The following is a 16,471-nucleotide window of genomic DNA, read 5'->3' as shown; positions in this document are numbered from 1 at the left end:
TGACGTTAGTTTTGCGATACAATTCATTTTCGACACACTTTTCATACAAAAAATTCAAAAAATTTGGATTTTTGTATGGAAGCCATGCCTGTATGATATCGTAATGAGCTGAAACTTTGCACAGGTTATTTTTATCACACATAAATACCATTCCGAGTTTGAAGACATTTCAACGAATATTAGGGGCACCTCCCGAACAAAATTTTGGATTTTTCGCTCTAAAACGAAATTTTGTATGGGAAGTACCCTTAATATGCATTGAAATTTCTTCAAACTTTCAGAATGTTAACTTTTTGTGAAAAAAATAACCTCTGCAAATTTTCACATGATTACGATATCATATAGGCATGGCTCCGATACAAAAATTCCCATCTTTAGTAGTTTTTGTAAGAAAAGTGCTTCGAAAATTATTTTTATCTAAAACTAATGTCAGATTTAGTTTTCTCGTGAATTATTTGAGTAAAAGATTTGTAATAAATGCATGTCGTGGATCACAGTGCGGAAAAGTTCATCTTACGGATGTAAGACATTTTATTTTTATTTTCGCAATGCTAAAAATAGTTCAATTTTGCCCATTTACGTTTGCGATAAATAATTTTCATTGCTTCGGAGCTTTCTGTGTTTTATGGTTTCGACTTAGGAATCTATCGGAAGTCAATGTGCTAACATGACGTCATTTCAACATTCCAACCGCATGCGAGTGACTGTTGCGAAGCAAAAATGGATGCAGACCAAATGGTCATGTTGTATAAAACTGAATAGCTGTGAAATAAAAACTGCAATGCTATTTACGTTCATCTATTCAACGAATCTATTTTTAGAAAATGAAACGAAAAGTTCAGTAATCTAATAAATTGTTACGATTGTGCGTTTCGGTCGACAGTGCGTATATAGAAACTGCCGCATTTTTCGCATTCCACTCAATTGTGACTTGAATGTGCACGTATCATTTCAAAATCGAATTTAATTTTCGAAAACTTCCGCCAAATATAAATTTTCCATTGCGACTTTGTGTGGGTTTGGATAAAAGTTTCATCGAGGTTGTCGTCCTCAGTCTAAGCACTCTTAATTTTTCACGGTCAATTTAATGTTTGTATTTGAGCCTTAGCAACCGGCACGCTTGCCTCTCCTTCGTCGTGGGAATTGCCGGTACTCGAACATATAGTCGTTTATGCGGCGAGGCATATAATTTCAGTCCATTGACATGAAAAGTGTGACATTATGAATGAATTCGTCTCTGGGTCGTGGTGTCGTGGCAACCACATCAACATTTGATGGCTAATTAAGAGAAATTGCAAGACGCCAAAATTGGCTACCAATTCAAACCTTCTAGGAAGAGTAAATCGTCGAAGGAAATAAAAAAAAGCAACCATTCAACAGAAATAGAAATCTTCAACTTCAATCGTATGCTTTCTCGATGCGATATTCAAAATGTAATAATCATCAAATATCAAAAGGTTTGGCAAAGTCGGCATGAAAGAAAGAGCAGAGATACGACGCCTACGATAACAGCCATTATTAAGGGAAAGTTTTTCATTCCATTTCTTGCTTCGGTTATATTTGATGAGCTATTTTTATCTTTCAAATGCGAACCCCTTTCGAAAATCGTTGATTTTGTAACTTTTAATATTTTTCCGCATCAATTTCCCAATCGAGCTGATTTTGGCGAGTGGAAAAAATGTGAAAATGGTACATTTATCGAAAAGATGAAAAGATCCAAAAATCAAATTCTGTTGTCGAGCTAAAAATAGCAACATACTTCAAATCATATCATCACAAAAAAAACCCGAATGAGAAAGATAATGTACGTCATCAACGGGGGGTATCATCATCAATGTACCATCATCTCCACTCGAAATCGACGAGAGTGTCATCAAAAAATAGAATGGATAAGCTTCCCTAATCGTATTTACCTCTGAACCATCGCTTGATAGCTGTAAATAACCGATGTTTAAAAATAGCTCAACCGAAATTGAACTTCTCAAGTGGAAGCAACACTCTTAAGCTCAAATGCTCAATTAAATGTCGTGCATCAATGATATTCACATTTTCTTCACAGCCAAGAAAAGGCCACTTTCACTCTCTCTCTCTCTCTCTCTCTCTCTTTTTTTTCTTTCTTCCTCATCTCACGATCTGAAGGCATCAAAATTCCATTAATGCCACCCACATTCCGGCACAAACTATCCGCATTACGAACAGCTGGCCATTTGGTAAATACACGAAAATTGACTCTCTCACACACACACACACACAGCATGTATGCCTTAACAACAACAATAGAAAACCTCTAATCGAAGGTCAATTTTTATATGGTCAAATGTAAATAACTGCATTCGATAAAGTGTAATCAGCTGAACTTTACAATTCCGAATTGTGTGGGTTGAAATGCCGGACAATGTCACTTTTACCCCCCGAAATAAAGAAAATATAACAACAAGTTCATCGAAAAAGTGGTAATTTATCGCCGGACAACCATTTAATTGGATATTTGTACGTTAAAAAATATGTATGCGGTTGTTGTCAAGCACTTTTATCATATGACACTACCATTAGCTCATACTATCACTCTCGTTCTCGGCAACTCGATATCATGCTGTCAACCAAACATTTTGTTTGTATCGGTTTTGTTTTTGCTTTTGTTTGCGAAAAACCATTCAATGTCTTATCACCAAGTCACCGAAGCTCTGGGTGAATGATACGCATGCGCCGCGATGCGAATGTAGTGGTGATTGGAATACAGTTCTCCTCCGTTATCCTTGATATACCTATATTAAAGAACATAGTAGTGTATAGCACATTTTTTGTTCGCTTCCGTACTAGGGGTTCGCTTTTTCGCGTTTTTTTGTCGGTGGAACAACAGGGTGTGAAGGCTTTTTAAAGGGAATTTTGAATTATTTTTCGCTTATTTTCCATTTTTTCTTGAATATTCAAAAAAATATGCTTTTAAATCGCTAAAGAATTGAAAATATTCAATAAAATGATTACCTTTTCGAAATGAGTGCTAATAATCAAACAAAATCGTGTGTATCGTCCGAAAATTTGATGAAAAATGCATGTTTTCCAAATTCATATTACTCTCTAAATTCTTTAAGCTAATCTAAAGTCATCTTTCGATTCCAAAAACTCGAAGAATCTTGCCTTAAACTTTCCAACCTTTATAAAACTTCCGTTTAAATTCGGTCGGTGTGGCGTTTTTCGTGCAGTTATAAACCCCGTTGTGTGTGATTCAACGCGAATTTTCCATTCTCACTTCACGGTTCGTTCCTTACACTGATTCTCCTGCTGTGTTTTTGCTTCAAGTCCTGAACGAATCACACACATACACCGAATACATATCGCGGAATAGGTACGATGAACAGTTACTCCTGATGTCGATGTTGAATTGTGTGAGTGCCAGCATGGAATTACGAAATATACTTTACACATCAATTTTGATCTGTACAACGTCATTCACACTTTAGTCGTCGGTTACATCAGCCGTTTTGTGTTGTTGAGTGTGCTCCGAATGCTTTGCGCTTGTATGGCCGTGTGTATATTCCGTGTATGTTGGATGGAGAGTTAGCGAACAAATGACTGACTGACTGAGTGTGTGTGCATGGAAGGAACAAAAAAACATTTCTTTTTGGATATGATTATCGAACCTGAATGGAAATCAAATTCAGAGTGCTGTGAGCCATTTGTGAATGTGAACGGAGCGCGCGCGATACACACATTTTTCGTGTGTTACAGACATTGTGTGTTTTCGGTCGAATGAAAAGAAGAAATTTTGTGAAAGAAAAACATTAGTGAAAGCGCAAAATAACATCAGGCATTTTAATAACTCTTTTTATAGTGAATTTAGTAACAAAAATCAATTTTAGTTAGTTAACAGATTGACTGAGTGAGACAAACGATGTGTTCAAACACTCCAAAGAAATAAATTCGGAGACAAATGAAAAGTGTGGGAATTTTTTTTGCAGAACGATATAAAAATAGAGATTCGAAAGAAATAGACGATAGTTTTGAAAGACTCGAGGAAAGAATTGTAAAATAGAAAAATAAACAAGTGACGAAAATTTCTCTTGCAATAAATGCAACAAAATAAAGTCCGGAAGTGAATAAAGAGACGAAATCGATATAAAAATGACTGCAGTAAGGTATGTATCGAAAATTACTTCGATTGGAATTGAATCAGTAATGTTTTGAATAATTGATGTGTGTAATTTGTGCACGATTTTTTGTTTAATAAAAAGAAACCATTGAAAATTCGTTCGAAAAACTAGTGGTGGATACTCTTCGTTCCATCGACAGTGGTTTTGTTGGTATTATTTTTCCTCCGTATTCTCCAATTGCGAATGAATTTGTTGTGTAGCACTGGCAATTGCTGGGGCAACGGTAAAAGCGCGAAACAAAAATTCGACCCATTGGCATTATAAAAAAAAGAAAAGTGCGTGTGTTAACGGCATTTTGACCAAATTAATATCGATTCTGGTTCGATTCGTAATAATAAAATGCAAACCAAAATGTCCATGCAAGACAGGTTGCTTTGTTGGTTGACGTTATTTCGTCATCGTTGCTCATGTGACAAAAACAAAGAAAACAAAACTCAAAGCAGACGATGAATAGAATGAAATGAGAAAGACGAAAAGAAGAATGAAACATTTTTGTTTTCAAAAAGAATCTTGTGTAAAAGCAAGAGAAGTCGATAGATGTCAAAGAATGGTAATTCGGTAGATAATCGCCTCTTACGAGTCAAGGAAGTCGAGAACAAAAGAGTGAGAGTGAATGGCTAAAAATAAAGACAGCGCGCGACTGAAATATGACAGAGCACAATGAATCGAAAAGTGATTCATTGACATCAACCAGTGCTCAAAATGCCCTTTTATTCCTCGCTCATGTTTTTTTTTTTGTGTCGTCTTTTCTCGTCCTCGTCATAGAAACGTGAACCACCGCATTTGATGAGAGCAAATAATACACAACAACAACAACAACAACAACAAAAGAATGGGAATTTTAATGAATGAATTTTGCATACAAACACGTACCATCGTACGAGTCTAAAAATAATTTCTATATGTGTGTGGCAGTTGAAATGCCTGCTATTCATGCATAATACATTGTGGTGCCTTTTTTTGTTGTTGCTGAAGAGCAAATCATCCCCTATTTGGATTGCATCCCAGAGTTTAAACTCTCGACGGCGACAACCAATGAAATCATTAACCATAAACACCGCATCGAAACATAGATGATGAAAAAAAACAGAACTAACTGTATACACATCGTCAAACAATGTGTAGCATAGAAAGGATGACGTCGTCATATAACTGGATGCATCACATATACAGACGCGCGCCTCTCGACCGTTTAATTTCGGTACGCTCTATCTCATTCTCCAACCTTTTTAGCGCTCATATTGTGTTTGGCTCTGGTTTGGTGCTTGCTCGACGTCGTTACTTCGGTGTGCTCTGTGTGTGTGTGGCTTCGAAATCGATTTGTCAGCCTATGCTGCTACACTATATGTGTGTGTGAGTGCAGTCATCATTTGGGTGCATTGCTTTTGTTTGCCTGTGGATAGAATGGAATAGGGTGAAAATTGTGCAATAAGCGGATTTTATTTCATCGCATAAAATATCTCACTTTATGTGCTCGTCGTTGTCGTCTATGGTGACATTTTACCATGTCTACGAAGTAGGGTGCCGGAATCAACGGAATCCGATTTTTGTCAATTTCCATCACATCGCATTCAATATTCCATTAATTTCGAATTTTTGCCATATGAAATTCGAGGAAAATAGGAGATTTCAAGCACTTTTTTTTATTACCACACAGCTCTTCCGGCAGCTTAAATATTCATATTTAAAAAAAATGTCGGCATTAGAGGGCGAATCTCATATTTTATAAGTGAGTCACCAGCGAACTTTCAGCGGCGACGATGAAATCTGACAAGAATGATATGATATGCAAAACAAATGAAACGTGATCAACGTTTAATTTGGAACGAAATGAATTATCTCTATCCTGTCTCTGTCTACGCATACATTTCAAAATGATTGGGTTATGTCGGTTTTTGCTCCGTTTTTGGTTTGACAATTGTTTACCAACTTCATCCGTCACAAACAAATGAAATTCATCATGATAAATGGCATTTTAAATCCGAAACAAATTACAATTGATGCTCTATTTGCATTGCCATTGAACAGGGAAATTAATTACATTACAAACTAAGTTCTCATCCGGAATGCTCGGGGTTGATTGTTTGTGACAAACGTTTTTATTTTTTATATTACATTCGGGGTTGACATTTGAACATGAAAAACCAGTAAATCAGAGAAACAAATTGAAATTCTCGAAGAGAAAAAGGATCAATTTCAAGGCAATTTTTTTGTTCGTCAAAAATTGACCAGATCGCCTTTGTCCATGAACGAAAAATCGAAGAAATAATTCCTTAGCAGCTCAAAAACACTCGAAACACGTGTATCCCTTGTCTACAAAATCATTGATATTTTTCTCTCACCACGGCATTTTCGGCAAAAGTTCAATGTCAAAACACAGCATGAAATGTTTCGATCAACACCACGCATGAAATTGAATATTTGATGAGAGTGAAAACGGCTCTTATTCTCACCCAACCAGTAGATATATACCGAAAATAAAACAACGAATTAGAAAATGGACATGAAAAAAAAAATTGAATTGATTTGACTATTTATAACATCTGATTCGTTTTTTTTTCCATCTTCAATATCGAAGAGCAAATTATAGCCGATTTTCGCGTCGATTGCAATTGAATTTTTATTTTTGGCGATTGATGTGGAAATAAATCGAAATAAAATGAAACGCCAACCATTTGTTTTATATCAAGAGAAAGCGAGAAACAACATTTTGCGATTTAACAAGTGTTTTTCGTACACTTGAGTCAAGCCCTCTTCACGCGCCACCAAAAAAAAAAAAACTCCCACACAAACCATTTTGCACACAAATATGCACCGAAAATAGCTCTCTCACACACACACATATGTCTAAAACTGAATTTTATTTTAAATTGAAATTAAAATGAAAAAAATCCATTACCGAACTCAAGAGCACGACGGTTCTGGAACGGATGTCAAGTGGAAATAGCTGCAAAAAACAACAACCTGCAAATGTGTAAAAATAGAATTGAATGCATCTATAAATAGAATTCCATTTTCAGTTTTACAACAGTGTCTGTTACACAGAATTGCAATACGTTCTTTGTTAAAGTGGCTTTTCTCTCTCTCTCTCTCTCTCTCGCTCTCTTGTTTTGTTCCGAAGTGCCCGTGGCATGAACCGTGTCAAGATGCAACCAGACGAATTTCTGAAATAAAAAAAATGTGTAAGGTCACATGGGAACATACTATAAATTCATAGGCACGAAACTACCATACCGAAGGATAATATAATGAAATTGATTGCAATTTTTTTTATCGCAATGTTTTTATTTTTGGATCGATGTCAATTATTTGTTTATTTTTTTTTGGAGCTTACAACTGAAATCAATTTTTGAATAATGTTTCCCCTTTTTTTCGTGGACTTTTCTTTGCGAAAAATTCTTTTCACCCCGAAGTTTCGGTTTTACATGAACTGCTGCTTTTGATTTCGAACATTTTTTTTCTTTGCCCTCTTTTTGACTGTTTGTTATTTTAATTCACAAGAAAAAATATTCAAGAGTACATTGGTAGATTGCTGGGAAAAAACATGGCAAACTTTTTTTTAACGACCTTTTATTCTATTCACAATAAAAAAGAAATATGTTTAACAAGGCTAATTTTAATAAGTAAGACTTAAAATGCAAACAATGAGTAGTCAAAAGTCATTGATTCGACATCGAGAATTCTTTTTAAACAGTCGCCCTTTCACCTTCACCCATATCTTTTTCATTCAACGTTTGTATGACTTACGGTGTGTATTAGCGCGGATTTTTATGTTATTGGATGTGATTTAAAATCGAATCGTATTCGACGTTCGATTAGGGTACTTGCAAAAGGGAATATTGAAATAATGGTGAAAAGCAAATAAAATATCATCGATCACATAATGGACATATTGAACAATGATGTGAATTGTATGTGTGATGTAATAATAAAAATGCCCCTGTTGTCGGAAGTACCGAGGGAAATAGCCATTTACACAAATATATTGATTGTTATTACAATAGAATCATATGTACTTATGCACATGCCATTATTTGAATGCAATCACAGAGAACGGTCTCTATGTGTGGTGCAGAGATCGGTCGGTTTGTATATTTTGTTTCGACACAGACTGAATCAATCTTTCGATCTATCAGTTTCTCTGTAACGTGTCTCTAACTCCTGCTGTATCTCTCTCTCTCTCTCTCTCTCTCTCTGTTGTGAACAAAGCCAAAAATAATATGAATAGACACAAGAGCGGCACCATTTTTCCATCACAGTGTTCGGTGTGGTGCATTGTGCATACAGCATCTGGTGGTGATGATTTATATTCACGGTATAATCCGTCTGGGCATCACTGTTCGCCAATTCGTCGCGCATTATTTCACGGTCATTTTTGTATTTAATCATGTTTATTGGAAACACAAAACAGCAAAGCTAAAAAAAGAAGTTCTCACCATGCCATGAATTGGAAACAGTTTGACTTAACTGTTTTTATCGAGTTTTTTTTTTCGTTTTGTTTCATTTCTTTTTCATATTACAGTTATATGCATTACATACTGTGCATGTGCATAAAAGAATTTTTCATTTGGCTGACAATCTTTTGTTACTGTTTCAAAGTCATTTACTGTCATTTGCACGGTTTTTCTACCGTTTTCAATTTTACCCCCGTTCTTTTCATTTTTTTTTTTCGTTTACTGCTACTCTTTTACGCATTTTTTCCCTCTTTTTTTCTGTGCGAGTTTTTTCTGTTCATTATGACCTTTGAAAATCTCGATTTTTGTCTTTGAATACAGAATATGCTGCTGGCTTTACTTTTTAATGCACTTTCAAAAGTAGTTTTCATCAGCTTTGTTCATCTCATTTAACTGCAGTCATCCATTTATACAAAGTTTTTAATTCCATCCAGTTCCATTGGATGTTATTTGCTCCTCTGGCGACTCGAAGTAATTTCTATGAAATGGCGGAAGTAAATTGTCAAATGCGAAAATGTTGTAACATGCCTCTTTGAATTTCGGAATTTTTGTACCGATCATTGTGATTGGCCATGGGGAATATGGGCAAAATTGAATTTATTGAATCGAGGCAATTTATTTGAAATATTTCTCACAGTTGGACTAAATTTTGTTTACATGGTTCATTTGGTTGGTAACAGAGACATCACTGTTGCCTATCTTCTTGTTACAAAGCATCCGATCGTGTTTGTGTGTGTCTTTGTATGTGATGGATGGAAAACCAATCACGAAACGCACACAATATTTGCTTTTGTTTCACCACAAAACCCAGGAAAATGGTGTAAGTAGTAAAAGTGTGTACACGAGCACAGCGCACGTTTCATTTATGAATTTATGGAAAATTTATGGACTTGATATTTTATATCATTCAAATAAATAACAAAACAAAAACCAACAACAATAAAATTCCACACGTTTGCATCGATTTCGGGCTCTTTTTTTGTTTGGTGTGAGAAAAATTTGGTCGAAACACATCGAGGAAAGAGAAATAGGGAATCATAAAAAAAAACGATTTTGTTGTCATAAACAAACGAATCAAACGGCTCGGTATCGAAATGTGTGAATTGTTTAATTGGAGAAATGTATTTGGAGCGGATGGCTAAAGAATGCCGAATGAGCAAGAAAGGGAGGACTGGGGAGGAAATGGAAAAAAAGAAGGAAGAAAGTTACAGAAAGAAAGAGACAGAGCAAAAGAAGGGGAGAGAGTAAGTAAATAATGGAAGAGAGTGAATGAGATAGAGTAAGCAAAATGTGGAGAAAGTAGCACCGAAATCAGAGAGAGAGAAGTAGTAATGGTGTATGTGTTGTTTATCCTTGACCTTTGAAACTATATTCATATTTTGCACTACATATTTTTCCAAAGCAGACTGCGATAGCGAGTGCATGTATTGTGGCCGTATTTCAATGCCGTGCGAACTACGGCACACTCTCGCATTCAATGGAAATGAATAAGCAAGATATAATTTATCACTATGTTTCACATTATATTTGGTTGTGGTGTGTTTTTGTAATCATCCATCCAATTCAAGAACCATTCAAAATCGATTGTATAATAACCGAGACCATGTTTCCATTTTGATTAAATCAATGGACAGTAAATACCATAACAAAAACGGCGTACGGCCAACCCGCCATGAGAAAATGTAATAACATTAATAGCATTGTACGATAAGCTGCAGCACACATCATGCCCTGCGGCCCAAATGGAATTAATTAGAGTGCCACATACCAGTAATAGATAATCATCTGTGTGTGTGTATGTGTATTACTTTATTACTGTTGCCGTTGTTGCTTTTCGCTCAATATTCATCGTTCAAAATAGTAAAATGGGACAAAGCAATTAAAAGTTTAAAACTCAACAGATTTGATAAAGTGCACAGGTCATATGCCCTGATTACATACGGTTACAATCTCTCTTACTGTTTCTATCTCACCATTTCACTCTCCTCTTTTGCCACTTCACTCTGTGCCATCTGGTTTCTGGTGTATTCATCCGTCAAATGCTTTTTCAAAAATGACACCATTTCCTAATGCGATTTTCCAGTTCAATTTGAGTGAATGCGCACGCTAAAAACCATCGTGGATAATAGAATATAAAAAAAAATCAATTTCCTTATAGTTTCTCTCTCTGGCGATTTTCACTCGAATTGAAGTGCTGTTACATCGATGAACTTTAACATTTTGCTATTTTTGTATTACAAAATGGGAAATTAGCTGAAAATTCATTTTTGTTTTCTCTTTGAGCTTTCGGAGCATAAAATGTCAATCCCTTTTTTTCGATCTATTTTTATCCCCGAGAAAAATGCCAATTTTAATCCGATGATGCTATTTTTCAATTGTTCGGTTTTTGTAGGCGGACGCCAGCCTGGGAATGTTGGAACGAGAATACTTACGCGAATCGTTAAGCTATGTGTTGGCCATACAAGATGTACAGGAACGTATTAAATTTGAATTTGTTGAAACGCTACTTGGTTTTATGTCCGGATGGTTAGTGTTCTATCATTTGGGACATGAAATTGCCGAAGACGCTAAAGAATATATGACCGATTTACAACATAAAGTTCAAAAGGTATGCATTCATTTTATCGGATATTTCTGCTTTTCTGCTGACACTAAATGTTTTTACTTTGTCTTCGACAGACGAGGGAAAACTTCGACGAAACCCGCATGAAAGCTGAAGAATTGAAAGCAAAATACATGGATAGTAAAATGGTAAGTGTTTTTTTTTGTCGTTTAATTCGAGGAATTTTTGAACAACTATTCACATAAAAGACCAAAGCGTTACGGCGGAAAATCTATCAAAAAAGTTTAATAATGATTTATTGTATCTTTTTCGTTTCTCAGAAACCAGAGACCGAGTTCACAAAACAGGGATATCTATTTCTAATGGAAAAAAGTAAATTAAGTAAGTTCTGACATTTAATTTTTACTTTATTTTGTATGAAAATAATGTTGTAATTCGATTTGCATATTAATTTCCTTCTAATTAATTTATTTTGCATTGAAAATTTTGCAGAGGCCTTTACAGCAACATGGTCAAAATTCTATTGTACATACAAAAAGCAGCAGAAACTGTTTTCAATGTTGCCATACAATCAAATATCGGGAAGAACAGAACAGCCGCCAGAAACATTGACACTGACAACGTGCACCCGACGTGCATCAGACTTTGAGAAACGGTTTTGCTTTGATTTAACTTTCGAACAAAAACCAGGCGTTACATTCACATTTCAAGCGTTAAGCGAAGAAGATCGCAAGGTCTGGTTAAATGCAATGGATGGCAAAGAACCGGTAATTGACACACATTTTTTAATATAATTTTTTCCATTCTTAAAAAAAATTCACTGAAAAAAATTAAATGAATTTTCAATCAATTTTTTTAATTGACATTTTTCTTAAAAAATTAAAAATATTTTTTTAAATTTTAATTTTTGATTTTTTTGATTTTTTTTATAATTTGGTTTATTTTATTTTGCAGACATATTTAGCACCGGGCAAATCGAAATCAAATGAAGAATATTTATTGGACGATGTTGGATTTGCGTTTGCCCGTAAATGCATCGAAATAATGGAGGTGCGTGGACTGGAAGAGGAAGGTCTGTATCGTATCGGCGGTGTAAATACAAAAATAACGAAATTGCTGACACTTGGCATGGACCGTAATAAGACTGAAAAGGAACGATTGCAATTCTTTCACGATGAGCAACATTCTGATTTACTCGAGACCAAAACCATTGCCAGTGCTTTAAAACATTATTTACGGAATTTAAATGAACCGTTGATGACATATCGATACCATAATGGATTCATTGCAGCAGCGAGTAAGTTTTGTGCCGATTTCAATAAAAATTAGAACAAATTATTTGCGAATGACACGTGATTAAAATGAATTTTTAAATTTTAGAACAAGAAACCCGAATCCAGAGAATCAGCGATGTACATACACTAGTTTATCGGCTACCCAAAGTCAATTTCGAGATGCTCGAAATCATAATTCGCCATTTAAAAGCGTAAGTAACGGCAATTTTCGTATTTTTTTCATTTTTTACATGAAAATTCATGATTTTTGAAAGTAAAGAATCAAAAATCGATGTTGAAAAATTGAAAGAAAAACATTCGAATAAAACTGTTTTTTTTTCTTCTCAATAGTGTGTCAATGAAATGCCATAAGAATAAAATGTCCGTATTCAATTTGGGTGTGGTGTTTGGCCCGACGTTATTGCGTGCGGCTGAAGAAACATTAGCTGCCATCCTCGATATCAAATTCAACAATGTTGTCATTGAAATTTTGATTGAAAATTATGATTTGATATTTAAAACGTCGCCGGGTAAGGCGAGCGAATATTTGTCACATGCCCAAACAAGTCCACCAGAGCCAGTGCCACGAACATACGGTGGCTATCGTTCGAATCGTAATTCAATCAATAATACACAGCCATTGATGCGTGTGGTGACCCGTGTAAATTACACAGACACTGGAATGTCATCGAGTTTACAGAACATTCCGAATGGTGCAAACAGCATTTATCAAAATTCCAACAATAAAATCGTTAAAAATCATCATCCGATTTATGAGGCAAAACCAACGCACATCAATCAATTGAATCAATCGACACCGTCGTTGGCCGGTCGTGATGTAAACCACATCATTGCACCCACACGCGAATTGAGCATTGGCCGTGATAATGGCAGTGGCCTGAATTATTTGACATCTTCGTCGCCGAATTCAAATCATTTGAGCCAATCGCCAATTCATCGAAGCGGTAACAGCAGCTTAAGCAGTAGCATTCATCATGAACAATCGATATCACCATTGCAATCAAATCATATTAACAATCGTGATAAGCTATTGAATAGCAGTCGTGAAAATTCAACATCGCTTAGCCGAACGCCCGATTCAGTTTATGTACAACTTCAGTCGCAGCGATTAAACGCACTGAATTACAGTGAAAATAATTTGGTGAATCCAGTGTCGTCGGTCATTGATCGCATCAATTCGACAAGCAGTTCGAATGAATCAGTATGCTCCACGTCGTCTTTGAATCATTCGTATACAAGGCAACCGCCAACATCACAACAGCTCAAACATTTACAAACAAGTGGCAGCGGAGGCGGTGGCCAAATGCAAACCGTTCAAGCAACCACGTTACCTAGTTACATGGATTACAACAGCAAATCCAACAATTATGACACTAGTCAAAGCTATATGCCGAAAAAGACACAACGCACCAAGGACATTGCACGCCAACGATACAATTCGCCGAGGGATAATGTGTATGTATTTCATAGATAATTCAACGTTTTTTTTTGTTTGTAATTCACTTATTTTGATTATTCGATCTTTTACAGGCGCGTTCGAACATTATATGCATGCATGGCTGAAAATGATGGAGAACTTTCGTTTGAACCAAATCAAATCATTACAAATGGTGAGTGCCTCTTTCAAAGAAATTCAAGGAAAATCATGAAAATTCGTTGAAGAACCTCGAAGAACTCAGAAACTCACTGCTCACAGTGCCTATATAACACCTCGGTTAGATACCCTTAAGTAAAAATTTGCATGTGTGCTCTCAAGCGCTGCCAGCACAAGCCTTCATACTGAATTTTCTGTTATTTCAAATGATTTCTTCCTATGGTGTGGTCTGTAGTGTGAAGTTTTGAGTTTTAAAAATGGAAAATTTTCCCCAAAATGTTTTTTATTATTTTTAAAAATATTTCAGCAATAATTCTAACCAAAATAATTTTCCTTTTTCAGTTCGTCAATCAAATGAGCCGGGCTGGTTGGATGGCACATTGAATGGAAAATCGGGTCTAATACCTGAAAATTATGTCGAAGTCCTAAAATAATAATAAACAAGCGCACGTACCATCCAATGGTCAATGTCTTTTTGTCAAGTCAATGTTGAACGACAACACCAATATAAATAAATCCAAAAAAAAAAAACAAATGGAAAAAGTAAAAATGGAAGCGAAATGCATGAAAAAAGAAACCAGAACCTTATCAATTCCATTATGAAGTATTTATATACATATATATTTTATTATACTATGCAACAAAAAAAAAAAATATGAACAGAAAATCACTTTACAAAAATCTAATGATTAGTGAGCTAACCTACTGAAGAGCATTTTTTTCATTTTGAACATACCTGTTGTATTATACTAGAAATAGTGTTTATTATTATTATATTACTTTATTGTGTAAAATTTTTCCGAAACAAAAAAAAAACGAGGAAAAAAAGAATACACGCGACATTTGGTGTGTTTTAAATTTCTTCCCACAACACACACACACATATATACACATTCGGTGGAAGAAACTGTATTTCTTAATCCCGTTCACTTTTTGAAATTCAATCACTGTTTTAGTTTTTGCCTATCCCCACCCCCAAGTTTTTTGTTTGTTTCTTTGTACGATATATTCTAATATATTTAATGGAAATACTTTAAGTTAATTTCAATCCCATTTAAGTTATACGATAAGTTCGAATCGAAAATGATTTAAAAACAACAAAACAAAAACAATTTATGCAAGTCGAAAATGATTGATTTCAGTTATGAATAAAAAAAATATATTCGATTCATTAAAAATTGGCAACCTTTTTTTGAGTTTTTTTTTTCTTTTGTTTCGAAATTCAGATTTTTTGACAAATTTTAAATCATAAGGAGCATGATTTTTCAAAAAAGGATTTTGCATGGATTGGAAACAAAATCGTTTGTTGATTTAAAAATTCGTTTAATTTTTTTTTCAGAGTGATATTATGGTTTTGGACTTGTTACGAGAAAATATGAACGAATCTGAAAGCAAATTTCAAAATTTGAAATGTCACATCTATTGAATTAGCACCACGACAATAGGAGAGTATGTTTTTCTGTAGATATCAGAGACTGTTTCTCAGAGCAACAAATGTGAAGTGAGGAGCGCAGAAACTCAATATTTTGCTCCAAACTGAATGCTCGTCTGGCTCCTAAAAGCATTCAACCTCACATATATTGCATCTCTGAGCAACAGATCTCTGGCAGATATAACTGAATGGTCATACAAAACCGTACTCTCATATTCAATGGACACGTGAATACAAAAGAGATAGTTTGAATGGTGCCTCCTTTGAATTCATCCCAAAAAAGCTCACATAAAAAACCGATGATTGACAGACGAGGTGTCGGTATATTCTATGGAAACGATCTAGTTCCTCGCTTTTGTTCCCAATTAAACATTCAATACAAAAAAAAAAAGAAATCCAAAAGCAATTATTTACACGGTTTCAGTGTTTTTATCTAGTATGATTTTATTTTGCACTCCCAAAAAATATATACTGATAGTAGAAAACTATTTCACTCCGAAAAAAAACGAACTACAGTACTTGAGTATAATACTGTAATGAAAAAATTGAAAGTTCGTTTAGGTCTCTATTTGCCTTCACGTAAGCTTCATCTCACCTTCATTCATTTCCTCGTCTGTTTCCTGCTGCAAATTGTAATCTAAACTCTTATGTCTCATAAATTCATATCGAATATTTTTATCAAATACCATTCCAGGGACCATCATTCAGTCACCACCCCCTCCTCACACTTACAACGAAAACCAAGCCATTTTTTGTTTACAACCAAAAAAACAAAAAATCCAAAATATACGTATATGAAAAAGTGGTAAAAAATTGCAATGATTCAAACCCATAAAAAACAACTGTCCGAATTTCATCATTTGTCCATTTAGCGACGAAATATACTACATATTTGTAAAAAATAATAATAATAATACGTTAGGTATTTTATGAGTTATACTCTCTATACAAAATATATCAAAATGAATGCAATAGTCAAAAG

General features: G+C 34.9%; 1 protein-coding gene across 2 annotated transcripts in view; it reads left to right on the top strand.

Annotated features, from left to right (window-relative positions):
• LOC116348361 (rho GTPase-activating protein 26) overlaps positions 1-14,600 on the top strand; it is a 122,030-nt gene extending 107,430 nt beyond the window's left edge. Inside the window, exons 1-10 of one of the 2 annotated variants that reach the window (XM_031779343.1) lie at positions 3,469-4,136; positions 10,998-11,213; positions 11,285-11,356; positions 11,489-11,549; positions 11,661-11,935; positions 12,123-12,465; positions 12,549-12,654; positions 12,794-13,918; positions 13,994-14,073; positions 14,400-14,600. In XM_031779343.1, the coding sequence (XP_031635203.1) occupies positions 11,016-11,213; positions 11,285-11,356; positions 11,489-11,549; positions 11,661-11,935; positions 12,123-12,465; positions 12,549-12,654; positions 12,794-13,918; positions 13,994-14,073; positions 14,400-14,491 (2,352 nt within the window). In that variant the 5' untranslated portion in view covers positions 3,469-4,136; positions 10,998-11,015 and the 3' untranslated portion in view covers positions 14,492-14,600. Of the gene's footprint in view, positions 1-3,468; positions 4,137-10,997; positions 11,214-11,284; positions 11,357-11,488; positions 11,550-11,660; positions 11,936-12,122; positions 12,466-12,548; positions 12,655-12,793; positions 13,919-13,993; positions 14,074-14,399 lie in introns of those variants that run through there. The other variant, XM_031779340.1, reaches the window with a different exon arrangement.
• The last annotated feature ends 1,871 nt before the right edge of the window (positions 14,601-16,471 follow it).

The sequence above is a fragment of the Contarinia nasturtii genome, unplaced genomic scaffold, assembly GCF_009176525.2.
Source record: "Contarinia nasturtii isolate CC-2019 unplaced genomic scaffold, AAFC_CNas_1.1 Cnas_scaffold_2367, whole genome shotgun sequence".
NCBI lineage: Eukaryota > Metazoa > Arthropoda > Insecta > Diptera > Cecidomyiidae > Contarinia > Contarinia nasturtii.
This window is presented reverse-complemented; position numbering and strand designations above follow the sequence as displayed.